General features: G+C 59.7%; 1 protein-coding gene across 1 annotated transcript; it reads left to right on the top strand.

Annotated features, from left to right (window-relative positions):
• Nucleotides 1–5,002: 5,002 nt before the first annotated feature.
• On the top strand, nucleotides 5,003–11,956 carry ARR3 (arrestin 3). The gene is made up of 16 exons (XM_076347649.1): nucleotides 5,003–5,019; nucleotides 5,553–5,583; nucleotides 5,973–6,033; nucleotides 6,425–6,469; nucleotides 6,882–7,081; nucleotides 7,192–7,251; nucleotides 7,503–7,570; nucleotides 7,872–8,007; nucleotides 8,108–8,192; nucleotides 8,318–8,390; nucleotides 8,922–9,059; nucleotides 9,580–9,663; nucleotides 9,963–9,986; nucleotides 10,066–10,122; nucleotides 10,652–10,660; nucleotides 11,851–11,956. Exons 1-16 carry the CDS (start codon nucleotides 5,003–5,005, stop codon nucleotides 11,948–11,950), a joined length of 1,188 nt encoding a protein of 395 aa, XP_076203764.1. The 3' UTR covers nucleotides 11,951–11,956.
• Nucleotides 11,957–12,218: the final 262 nt, after the last annotated feature.

The raw sequence follows: 12,218 nt of genomic DNA, 5'->3' as shown, positions 1-12,218 counted from the left end.
TGCTGCCTGCGCCGGAGCTGAGCTTTGCCGTTTGCTGCCGGCCGCACGGAGACGGAGATGCTGCAAGCATCGAGTGGCCGAGCGAGCCGGGCACCCGTAATCACATTCATGTCATCCCATCTGTGGGTGCCCTCTGGGCAGAAGGGAAGTGGGGGTCAGGGGCTCCCGGGAGGGGGTCAGGAAGGCGGGAGGCTTTTCCCAGCTGCAAACAGCACTGGGGTTCCCACAGCTCCCGGGTGCTGACCCAGTGGTTTTGCTCCTCATGGCAAGCAGCAAGCGGGCCGTGCACAGGCCGGCGGCAGCCTGGGCAAGCAGCTAGCTCGAGCTGCGCTAGGGTGATTAGCACCAATTAATTACAGACGAGTAGCAGCCACAGTCTGCTGCCTGGGGTGCCCGGGAGCACCAGGGCTGCTCCGGGGGGAGACAGGACAACGGGTTCCTGCCAGAGGAGGATGAGGATGAGGATGGAGTGCCATGCCGAGCCACCTCCCGGCTGTCTGCCACCCTTGGCATCATGAGCCAACCCCTGCAGCCATGAGCCCAACGCAAAGGGACCGCCACCACCACCACCTGCCCCAGCCCGCCAGCGCAGACATGCCAAAAGCCCCTGCCGAAGCTTCCTCCTGGGCTCCCGGCCTCGAGAGGAACCTGTGGCCGGGGCCACCAAGAAGTCGGGCAGCCGGCTTGATTTTGGGCTGGCAGCTCCGGGCCGCACGGCAGCAGTTGCATCTCTCACCAGCGCCCGGCATGGGAACACGCAGGGATGACGGGTCTGTGCAGGGACGGCGGCTGGAGACCCCCATCCTGCTGGAGACCCCCGTCCTGCCAGAGACCTGCTCCCGCCGGCGCTGCTCCCTCCCGTTACTTAACAGCACGGCAATAATTCCCTGCAGCCGTGGAGGCGCCTGCCTTCAGATTAATACCTTCCACGCCGTGTAATCCGGATCAGGGGAGGAAGCCCTGGAGCTCTGAGGGGCTTTGAGAAATCAGCAGCGCCGGCTGCGGGCGTTTACATAAGGCAGCTGCAGTGCACAGTGCCAGAGGCTGAGCCGGGATGTTGCCAGATGCACCAGCACCGGCACCCAGGGAGCTCTGCCAGCACCTGGGGACAGTTGTATTTTGGAAGGCAACGTGGGTTCACCGGTGCCAGCTTGCTGGATGGCTCCAGCTCCACCTGGGCTCCCTTCGGAGGGCAGACCCTGCAGGCGAGGGCACCGAAGCGGGAGGACGCGGGAAGCCCCGTGGCCGTTCCCCGGGGAGGCAGGACACTGCAGGGCACTGTCCATCGGGAGCCAGGGATGAAGCTGGGCCCCCCACGCGCTCCACCAGCCCCACGTCCACCGGCATCCTGCCCCGCTGGAAGGGGCCGACTGAGCTGTGCTTCACGCAGCTCATGGGCCTGGAGGGACAGGTGGGACAAGGCAGATGAGAGGAGCCTTTGGCCATTTATTAAACAGGAAATAGGAAGAAGCCCTCTCTCATTTCCCTATTATTTTTAACACAGCGCTGCATCCCCCAGCTTCCTTCCCTGGCGCTTGGTTCGGAGCACAGCACGAGCGCAGGAAGGGATGTGGTCTGCCTGTCCCACCACCGTTTTGAGGGGGGAAATATCTGCCCCCCAACCTGGGCAAGGTCTGCCTGGCTGAATCCAACCAGTCGGGATTAAACCGAGCTGAAGCCACCCATAATGAAATCTGCTCTCCATCCTCTCCACGCTCTGCAGACCCTACGGCCACGGCCCTTGTGAACCACACCGGTCTCAGAGGCCTTATTAAGAGCCTAACGAAGAGCCGCAAACAGAGAGCTCGGGATTAGGTGCCCCGGGCACGGTGCTGGAGGTGGCCACTGCACCGTCCCCCCCTGGCCGGGCAGCGGGTGTCCAGGTGGGGCTGCCGCCTCCTCTTCCACCCGCCAGCGGGAAGGTCACAGTTCACGTGTCCCCTGACCTTGGCAGAAATAGCGCCCGCTAATCTGCAAACTAAGCAGCTCTCCAGTGTCCAATTAAAGAGATCACAAGTCCCTGCCCTGGGCAATGTGTGCTGACAGCTAAAGCCCTGGGCAGCAGGGCTGGTGGGGCTGGCAGGGCTGGTGTGTCATGGTGGCTCGTGGTGGCTCCCAGTGGCTCCTGGTGGCCCACGGGGCCAGGGGCACAGGTGGGCTGTGTTTGGGAGGGGTTGGTACCCAGGTGCTGAAGGTCGTTGAGCTGATCCAGGGTGCTGGGAGGAGGCTGCTGGCAGCTCCGGGATGGAGGCACAGCGGCGAGCAGGAATATCCCAACCTCAGTGCTCAGCTCTGGGGGCTGAGCCAGAACCAAGTGCGTGCTCAAAGCAAAGGGTCTGGCCGAGCAAGCAAGGGCTTGAGGGACACTAGAGGTGAGGAAGATGAGTGGGGCCTTGCTGGAGCAATTTGCAGGCTGCCCTGGGCTGTCCTTGGGGTCTGTGCCCTGTCCCTAGGGCCAACCCAGGGGCAGCATCCACGTGAGCATCCTGCAGCCACCCCTGCAGGAGGGGGATCCTGCGCACTGGCAGCGGCCAAGGAAGGATAGTGGCAGGGAGCACTTCTCTCCCAGCAGGCCGTAAGGCAAATCCACTCTGCACTTTCAACAGTTTTCTATTTGCAGCAGCAAACCTTGAATTAATGATGTGCTAATCGGATCAGGCGAGGCCAGCCCACGGCGTTATGAAATGATGCGGGGCTGAGCAGATTGCCCAGCGGTGCTGGGGAATGGTGGCAGGTCTGTGTCCCACCACCAGCTGGAATGGTGGCCAGCCCTTCCCTGTTGCTTCAGGGGGAAGCAAAGCCTAGTGTGGGAGCTGCTGCTGCAGCCCCAAGCCTCGCGTGTGCCTTCGCCCCATCATCTTGTACATCATCATCCCCGCGGCAAGGGTGTCCTGTGTGCCCTGGACCACAGCAGGTCACCTCTAGATGACCGGCCAGATGGGCACGTTGGCCATGCAAGAAGCTGCCTGCACCTCCCATCCATCTGTGAGCCATGCAGCAAAGTGCGTAAGGGAGGGATAAAACCAGGCAGATCCCTCCCTCCCCTCTGCCATCTCCGTCCACCCTCGTGCCCAGGGCTGGCCCAGCTCCACTTGCCATGGGAGCAGTTCTAGAGAGCCCCCGTGGGAATCTGCACCCCTGCCCACCGGGAGTGGAGCTTCCACCTCAATTACCATCACCTTGCTCCTAAGCCCGCTTTGCCAATCTCCATAAGCTGCTTTCTCAGGGCTCCAGCAGCAGCCATATTTATAGCCCACTCTTACTCATGAAGTGTCTCCCCAGTTAATAAATTAATAGGATTCTTGCTGAAAGTACCTCTCCTGTGGTGCGCGCACACCCCCCCCCCCCCGCATCCCCAGCCAAAGCCGAGTGGGCGAGATCAGATGCCAGGGGGGGGACCGCCGGGGAGGTATAAGAAGCTGCAGGACCAGGAGCAGCCCGTAGCGACTCGGTGGCAGTGGGACGTGCTGGGAGAGGAAGAGGAGAGCGTCTGTCTGTCCGTCCGTCCACCTGCCAGGTGAGTGTTGCCTGCTCTGCTGCCTGGGCCCTTCCAGTGCTTTGGTGCATGGATTCTGCTGTTTTTGTAAAACACTTGGGGGCAGGGACATTAGTGCTGGACTGTGGCTGGAAGGAGGGTGGTTTGGGGCTGAAAGGGGAATGATGTGGCCAAAAGGATTTCAGCATGGCTGAGCCAGAGGTCATGGGTGGAGGGGCCGGGTAGCAGCGCAGGAGAGCTTAGCCAAGCCAGGAGGGGTCCGAGTCCCCTCTCTGGGGCTTGGGAGATGCAGAGGAGGAGTTCAGCTCTTCTCTCCTCCACCCTTCATCGCCTTGTCCCTAATTCCCTGGCTCTGGAGAGGGCTGAGCCCATGGCACCACTCAGCTCCTGCTCCCTTCGCACCTTCTCTTGCTGCTGCCCAAGAAACCCTGCAGGCGAGGATGCCCGAGCTTCACCTCCCGCAGCACCTGAGGGCATCAAAGATCCTGTGTTTCGGACTAATCCCTTGTTTTCCCATGGGGAAGAGGATCTTCTCCTCCCCCCCATATCAATTTCTTCTTTCTCCCCAGCATCCCTGCGGTTGCATAAAGAGGCAACTCTGCCCACGCGCCCCTGGGGCTTAAAATCCTGCCTAGGCTTAAGCTCTTGCTAATGTCAGAGCTGCCTAACTTTAAGAAGCGGAGCTCATCCTATCTAATCTCCCAGCGAATCAGCTGGTGATCAGTGCATTATTTATGGTTTAATTCTGGACGCCAGGCTTGAGCAAGCAAAACACAGGCAGCAGTTGGGAGGTCTAGGCAGCCCCGGCCAGGCTCCCGGTGTGAAGGCAGGGCTGCCAGCACTGCCCTCCCAGAGCTGGCTCTGGCGCTGCCGGCCAGGGATGGGGACGGAGGGGCCATGGGTCGGGGCCGTGCGCCCCGAGACCCCCCTGCCCGCAGGGCAGCTAAACTGCCCTCGGCCTTTCTGCCTGTGGTTTCCTCGCTGTCCCGTGAGTGACGGGACAAAACAAGCCTGTTCCTGCCATGACAGCCAGTTTCCTGCAGACAAGAAAAATTCATAAAATTGAAACTCCGTAAGCCCTTTTGTTTATTTTCTTGCCTTTCCCAGCCTTGAACTCGCTCCCTTGGGAGTCACCCCTGTGCTTTCTATTTTCTGAAGCCTGTCCTGCCTGGGGCATAGCTCTGCCTTTTTCTCTTCCACCTCCTCTTCACTGCCTTTTCAGACGGGGGTGAGGGGCTTGCTTGGCTCGGCTGCCCCGCTGGGTCTCCAGCTGCCAGCATGTGCTTTGTGCACCTCCCCGAAGCCGGGCAGCCCCAGCTGAACCCTGAGCATCCGAGCTCTGCAGAGGCGAAAGACCCAGCAGCGCCGTAGCTCTGCAGTTCATTGGGACGTGATCGATTCTGTCCCGCTGGCTGGCGATGGCCGGCAGCTGCCCCTTCCCCACCGCCTCGCCTAGCACTTCCCCTCCATCTCTCCCCGCAGGTGCCTGCCGGCCGCTGACTTAAAATGGCAGGGGGAGCAAAGTAAGTGTCTTTTTTTTTCCTTTTTTTTTTTTTAATTGGGATGGAGCAGGGTGCTGCGGGGCAGGAGCAGAGAGAGAAAGCGAGCCCCCCGGCTCCCCCCACCTGCTGCCTCCAGGGGCGGGTACATGAGCTTGCCGTAGTGAGATGGAGCAAGCTGTCACGGGGCCAGCAAAGCACCTTCTCTTTTCTTCTGCGTGTTGGTGCTTTCTCACTTGCCTGTAAGACACAGACAGCTAATGCACCCCCTCCTCGATGGTCACACGCTGAGCTCAGGAGCATGACATCCCCCAAGGCGGCCAGACGGGGTGGGTTTGGCTCCGAATTTGCAGGACACCGAGTTCCCCAAGGCCAGGACACCCCGTGCACGCTCTGGCATAGCTCTTGGAGATGCACCATGCTTGCAGGGAAGCCCTCTGCCTCCTCGCCCCGGGGAGATGAACAGCCACCCCCCCTGCCTGCCCCAGGAGCGTGCTGTGCCGCGTACAGCCTCGTCCAGGGCATTCCCAACCAGCCTGTCTGTGTTTCCTCCGCAGGGTGTTCAAGAAGACCAGCCCCAACAGCAAGGTGAGTCCATGCACGCAGAGACGGGACCGCGCGCCCCGTCCCTGGGTGCGGGTCAGCCCAAGGCGTGGGCTGTGCCGGTGTGGAGGGGCTGCGGGGCTCCTCCAGGATGGCTCTGCCTGTGGGATGGGATGCGGGCTGGGTTTCCCTTCCCTTTGAAATCTGATTGATTCCTGCTATACCTGCCACGATACCACCGCAGGGCTTGCTCTTCAAAATAGAAATTAAAAAAAAAAACCCTATATGAATCCTTAAATGCGAAGCCTGGTCCAACGCACTAACGGCAGCGTTAACGAGCCCCCCGACGCCACCCGGGGCTTGAAAATTTCAGCCAGTTCCATGGCAAACACTAACCTGTTTCCTTCTCTCCTTTCACCATGTGCTGCCTCCAGCTATCCATCTACCTGGGGAAGAGAGACTTTGTGGATCACGTGGAGTCGGTGGACATCGTAGGTGAGTGAGGCCGTGCCCACCATGGAGTGGGAAGCACGGGCAGCGAGCAGCCACAGAGACCGGTCCCTGTGCCGGTGGCTGCTCACCTCTGCTTCCCACTGGAGCAGGAGGAGCAAGGGCAGCTCCAGAGGAGCAAATGTCTTGTTTTCTTGCAAATACCCTTACAGAAAAATGGTGGGGAAAGGGACAAAGTCCCTTTGCAAAACAACCCAGCCGTGCTGCTGGGGGAGATGCTGGAGGAGGCATCGCCGTCCCTCTGACCAGGGGCAGCTCCCCTTGGTCACCTTCCCAGCTGATGAGCAGATTATTTGACTTTAAAAAGCGCTGTATTTTTGCAAGGATCTTCCTGGGCGGCCAAGCTCACCGGCCCTTCTTCTCTGCTTGTTTGCAGATGGCGTCTGCCTGATCGACCCGGAGTATCTAAAGGACAGAAAAGGTATTGAGACACGAAACCCCACATTATCAAGGGGAAGGGATGGAAACCAGTGCAAAGCTTACAAGCAACCTGGGACTGTAGTCAGGTTAAAACTGCAACGGGTTGTCTACAGCTCGTGATACGTCAGGGCCACAGCTGCTGACCCAGAGAGGAAAGCTGCCTCTTTCTTCTCACCTCCTCTGCCTGGGGCACCGGCTCTGAAGCTACCCGTGCCTCACAGAAAGATGTGATGAATCTTGTTAACTTGGCGCTTGAGGTCTGGGTCCTGATAACAGGGCCATATTTCTCCTAAAGAGTTATTAAAGTAGTTTTTCTTCCTTTCCTCTTTTCTCAATCCCTTTCCCCCATGCCATCCCTTTATCGTCTCACCCTTCCCCTAACCCCGCTCCCCTCCGTTTCCATCCGGCTTCAGTGTACGTGACGCTGACTTGCGCATTTCGCTACGGCCGAGATGACCTCGACGTTATCGGGTTGACCTTCAGGAAGGACCTCTATGTCCTGACCACCCAGATCTTCCCGCCAGTGCCGGACCAGGCACCCAAAACCCTCACTCCTTTGCAGGACAAGCTGATGAAGAAGCTCGGGGAGAACGCCTACCCCTTCACCTTTGAGGTAGAGGCTGCTCAGCCCTTCCTGACCACACACCTCCATGGTGTGCACCAGGGCTCATCTCTGGTCATGCTCCTTATTTACGTTTTTCTCTCTTTCCCGGTTCTGCCCAGATTGCCACCAACTTGCCCTGCTCGGTCACCCTCCAGCCGGGACCAGACGATGTGGGAAAGGTGAGCTGCTGTCCCTGACCCGTGTCCCTTGGACCCGTTCCCCCTGGCAGGGGGTTAAGTTGTGGGGTACCAAAAACGGGAGCTGCTTCTCCTTCATGGGGACGTGGCCTGTGGGGTGAGGGTTGGGGAGGAAGGATGGCTGGAGTCAGGACCAGGATCTCCAGGGATGCAGTGGAGGAAGGAGGGGAATGAACCTAAACCTCAGGCAGCTCTGAGCTCCTCCCGCTTAGTGACCATACGTGTCTCCCCAGGCCTGCGGCGTGGACTTCGAGGTCAAAGGATTTTGTGCTGAAAATCTAGAGGAGAAAATTCACAAGAGGTATTTGCAGGGGATCCCTTTCCTGCCCCATGGCCCTAAAAGCAAACCACCAGATCATTTTGGGGTGGACAGCTTCGGGGTCGGCCCGAGGACCTGCTGTCAGCCTGTGCCACGCTTGGATGGGGTACTTTGCCCAAAGGAGGGGCAGTGGTCCCATCACGTCCTAAGAGCAGGCTGCAGCTTGCATCCTTTGCCTAGAGACACTGTGGTGTCCCTGAAAACAGCCGACGTGTCCCCCTCGAAGGCTGTGTCAACACATCCCTGCCAGGGGGACTGGGGGTGACCGCTTCTCGCCCCACAGGAACTCGGTGCGCCTCATCATCCGCAAGATCCAGTTTGCACCCCTGAAGATGGGGCCACCCCCCAAGTCGGAGACCACCCGGCAGTTCATGATGTCTGACAAGCCCCTGCACCTCGAAGCCTCCCTGGATAAGGAGGTCAGTACAGGGGCTGTTCCCTGGCTCGTGCCACCACGCGCGTCCCCAGGGACGGGGACCGGGATGCCCGGTCACATAACCGAGCCTCTTCCCACTGCAGATCTACTACCACGGAGACCCCATCAACGTGACCGTCAACATCAACAACACTACCAACAAGATTGTGAAAAAAATTAAGATCTCGGGTGAGAGGGGGTGGGAAGGGCATGTCCCGGCGCCCACCACATCCTGGCCTCCCCATCGGAGATGGGGACTGCGCACCCGTGCCTCTGCCGCGTCACCAATGGTGCACCCTCTTGTCTGTCCTCAGTTGATCAGATCACAGACGTGGTCCTCTATTCGCTGGATAAATACGCGAAGACTGTGTGCACCGAGGAGATAAAGTAAGTAAAAAGGGGCTGGGGGTGGCGTGGCATCGCAGCCAGAGGGAGGAAGAGAAAGGAGGAGGAGGAGGGGAGAGTGATGGGGAGAGGGGGTAGGGAAGACGGTTTTACACCAGGCAGCAAAAATATCAGGGTTAGAAGAGCAGATGCAGAGGAAGCAGAGGAGAGGGAAGGCTGTGGACGCCGTGCCCCCCAGCGCAAGCCAGTGTCGGCTGGGGAGGTCCCTTGGGGAAGGTGCACAGCTGCCCCCCAGCTGCTTCCTCTCCTCTCTTTGCATCTCTGAGGCCAGCCACAGCCTCTGCGCCCCTGAGAACAAGGAGGGCTGCAGCAAAGGCGGGGATTAGAAAAAAAGAAGTGGTTGTATAAGGGAACGAAAGGAGGAAACAGGCCCAGGCAGCTGCGTGGGGAGGGCAGGGCGGGGGGGTTTTGGCTCTGCCCAGGTGCCTGGCGCAATGCTGAGCATCCCTGGTGGGTACTGAGCACCCACCAGGCTGGTGCTGGCTCTGAGTTCTCCTCTCCCACCCCTTCCAGCGAGAATGTGGCGGCCAACTCCACCTTCTCCAAAACGTACTCCATCACCCCCACACTCTCGGCCAACCGTGAGAAGCGAGGCCTCGCTCTCGACGGCAAGCTCAAGCACGAGGACACCAACCTGGCCTCCACCACCATGTAAGAGCCGGGTGGGCTCCCCCCGCTGTCCGCCACGGCTGGCCCCATGCCTTCCCCCCCCTCCAACAGCTTCCCACTGCTTAGGATGCTCTGGGCTCCCACCAAGGGTCCCCCACACCTCCTGTGCCTGAGCCCACCCCATCCAGCTGGAAAATGTAGGGATTTTGTGACATGGCCACAGACCCACCTCTCCATCTTGTAGGAGACATTAGCCTCCCGGTCTCAACCATCGTCCAAAGCCCCTGTATCCCTCTGCAGAGCTGCATCGGGTCTCGTCTCAGGAGTAAATCCCAGCTCAGGCAGCTCAAGTGGCCTCCAGAAACAGATCTGTGGCTTCAGCCAAGCGACCTGCCCTCCCCTCTCTTTTACTGCCACGTTGTGTTGTCCTCTCCTGCTACACCCCAGTGCACCCCACATGAAATGGGGCACGGAGACAGCCCCGGGAGCTGCTGTGGCGGGAGGGGACAGGGTCTGCGAGCAGCACTGCCCTCCTCACCGCTCCGCTCTGCCTTTCTCCTAGCCTGAGACCTGGCATGGACAAGGAGGTGCTGGGCATCCTGGTGTCCTACAAAGTGAAGGTCAACCTGGTGGTGTCCCGAGGAGGGTGAGGCTCTGCGGGCGCGGGGGGCAGGGACCATCCCCTTGGGCCGTGCTGTGCGATCTTGTACCACCAGGCAGATGACGAAGGGACTCATGCCGTGGATCCCCTTGGCCCTGCTCCGCTCCCCCGGGCCGTGGGGCAGCCAGGCGCTGGGCTGCTCTCTGACTCCCACACCTCCATCCCCATTGCCGCTGCCTTTCACCCCTATTATAAATTATCTTCTACCTTATTATAAGGCAAAGTCTAACACCTCCCCTCCTCTGCCTTGGCTGATTTCTGTCCCTTCTCTCCCACTGCCGCAGCATCCTGGCAGATCTCAGTTCCAGGTAAGGAGGGAGCTGCCTGTGGGGCTGAGCAGGGTGCGGTGCTGGGCGGGTTTATTGAAAGAAGTGCTTTTCCTTCCAGCGACGTTGGTGTCGAGCTGCCCGTCATCCTGATGCACCCGAAGCCTACGGACAGTAAGTAGCGCCTGGGATGCTGCTGAAACACGGGGGGAGGAAGAGGCAGTCCCCGTTCAGAGGGGAACTGGTAAAAGCAACGCTGATGCAGCCGCCTCCGTGCAAAGGGCCCTGCTCTGCCCCAGCGTCCCTGGCTGTGGGATGGGCAGAGCTGCTCTGGCTCCGCGGCAGCCACCCTCTGTCTGGGACCGGCCCTGGGAGCAGCTCTCCTCCCCGCGGCGCCCCGACTGCCACCCATCTCAGTCTCTCTTTCCAGAAAAACACCTGAGCATTAAGAAGAGATGTTAGTTGAAATGTCCTTTCTCTATTAACCTCCATGTGTGTCTCTCTCAATCCTTGCCTCCCTGTGCTTTGGTTATCAATGGACTACAGATAAGCCAAGGTAAAGAGATGTTTCCTTATACCTCAAGCCAGTATTTCCTCTAACACATAAACCATACAGATCCATCGCAGATGGATATGACAGATCCATCACAGATGGATGTGATGCCCCATTCCAGTTTGAGATTACATCCTTGGATTAAATCATCCAGGCCTCAAAAGTCCTGAGCCCCTGCGTCACAGCAGACAGCGTGACACCCTCCATGGCGGCACAGGCAGCAGGAGCGCTGTCACAGGCCAGGAGGATTCAACTGCTGGGCTCAGCACACATTCTGCAAATTTCTGGGGCTTATTTTACAACTCCCCTTGCTGCAAACACAGCAGCCTCTCCTGCCGCAAGCCCGGACCTCGCCTTGTCCCTCGGAAGCAGCCGGCAGCGCTGCGTCTCCCAGCCACAAGTGCCACCGCTGGACATAACGTCCCCTACGGCCTCGGTCCCCGTCCACCCCACGCTGAGGTCCCTTGGCTGCTGGAAGCGGCTCCAGTCACAGCCCCGTGCCCCCGCACGCTCCCCAGTGCCAGAGCCCTCTTCTCCTCCCACAACACGAGCTTATTCCAGCTGAAGCCACAGCTGGGGTTGCTTCCCTCCGGGAAGCCGCAGCGTGCCAAACTCATTCCTGGCAGCCGTGCCTGGCAGCCCCGGCCGCCGACCAGCCCCGGCCCTGGCTTGCAAAGCCCCAAAAGGCTGTTTTTGTGTCTGGTTACACCCTGCAACGGGACACGAGCACTGGGGTTTGGAGCCTGGAAACTCGGGCTGCAACTGCAAGGCTTTCACACCAGAGCCTATCAGTTACCCAGCTCAGCGAGGATATTTAAACTTCCAGAGGAGGAAATCTCTTGGCCTGTCCCCACCATCGCTCCCTGTAGATTTTGCCAAGCCGTTTCACATTCGCAAGCTTTTGGAATCAGTTTTGCTGACTCTTTTTTTCCGTTTTCTTCCCCCACTTTTCATTTTGCGGCTCTCCCTTGATGTCATCTGCCACTCGCCTTTCGCAAGGAGGTAACTAATCTCTTTGTCTCCACTTTAATTTCTTTTCCTTCCCTTTTTTCCCTTGACAATGCAAAATATTGTCTTAAAAAATGCCAGAAGTTGCAGGCGAGAGCCCAGCTCCTCTGGTCACGCACGCTCACAGTCGAGCCAGCGATCTGTCCTGGATTTGTGTGGTCGGGTCAGGCCGCGGCTCACAATGACTGTTCCCTGCGGTGTGTGGGGTGACGGGGCCGGGGCGAGCACCGCATTGTCCCCTAGCAGGAGCAGGGTTTGGGTGTCAGCAGGGGTTTCGCCCTCTTCGGTGCGGTGCGTCCCGGGCAGCCGGACCGTGGGCTCACCACGCCCTGCTCTCCCTTCCAGCGAGGAGGACATCGTCATCGAGGAATTCGCTCGCCAAAAACTCAAGGGGGAGAAAGACGACGAAGATGAGAAGGAGGAGGCCGACAAAGAGGAAAGCTAACCTGCTGCCCGCTCGCACAGAGAGCCACCGGTCCCACGCGCCCCGGTTTGGGACGTAGATGCCCGTAGCGCGTTCCCCGCTGTGCCGCACGCGGTGCAGACACCTCAGCCCTCTACGCGCGGTGCGATGTATTCCCCTAGGTGCACCCTCCTCCCCCGGGCTCCTTGCACCGACTCCAAGCCCTGGCTGCGGTGGCGGGAGCCACCCGGTACCGCCACGCTGGGAAGCCCGACTGCGTGCCGGACGGCGCTCCCGCCGCCTTGCGCCC

Source organism: Aptenodytes patagonicus, chromosome 9 (assembly GCF_965638725.1).
Source record: "Aptenodytes patagonicus chromosome 9, bAptPat1.pri.cur, whole genome shotgun sequence".
Classification (NCBI taxonomy): Eukaryota; Metazoa; Chordata; class Aves; order Sphenisciformes; family Spheniscidae; genus Aptenodytes; species Aptenodytes patagonicus.
Note: the sequence above shows the minus strand (reverse complement) of the source record. Positions and strands in the feature narration are given on the sequence as shown.

Bases quoted from the DNA above. Each gene is read 5' to 3' on its own strand.
- ARR3 (XM_076347649.1), top strand. The intron at 7,252-7,502 runs GTGAGCTGCTGT...GTGTCTCCCCAG, and splicing joins GACCAGACGATGTGGGAAAG to GCCTGCGGCGTGGACTTCGA. The intron at 8,391-8,921 runs GTAAGTAAAAAG...CACCCCTTCCAG, and splicing joins GTGTGCACCGAGGAGATAAA to CGAGAATGTGGCGGCCAACT.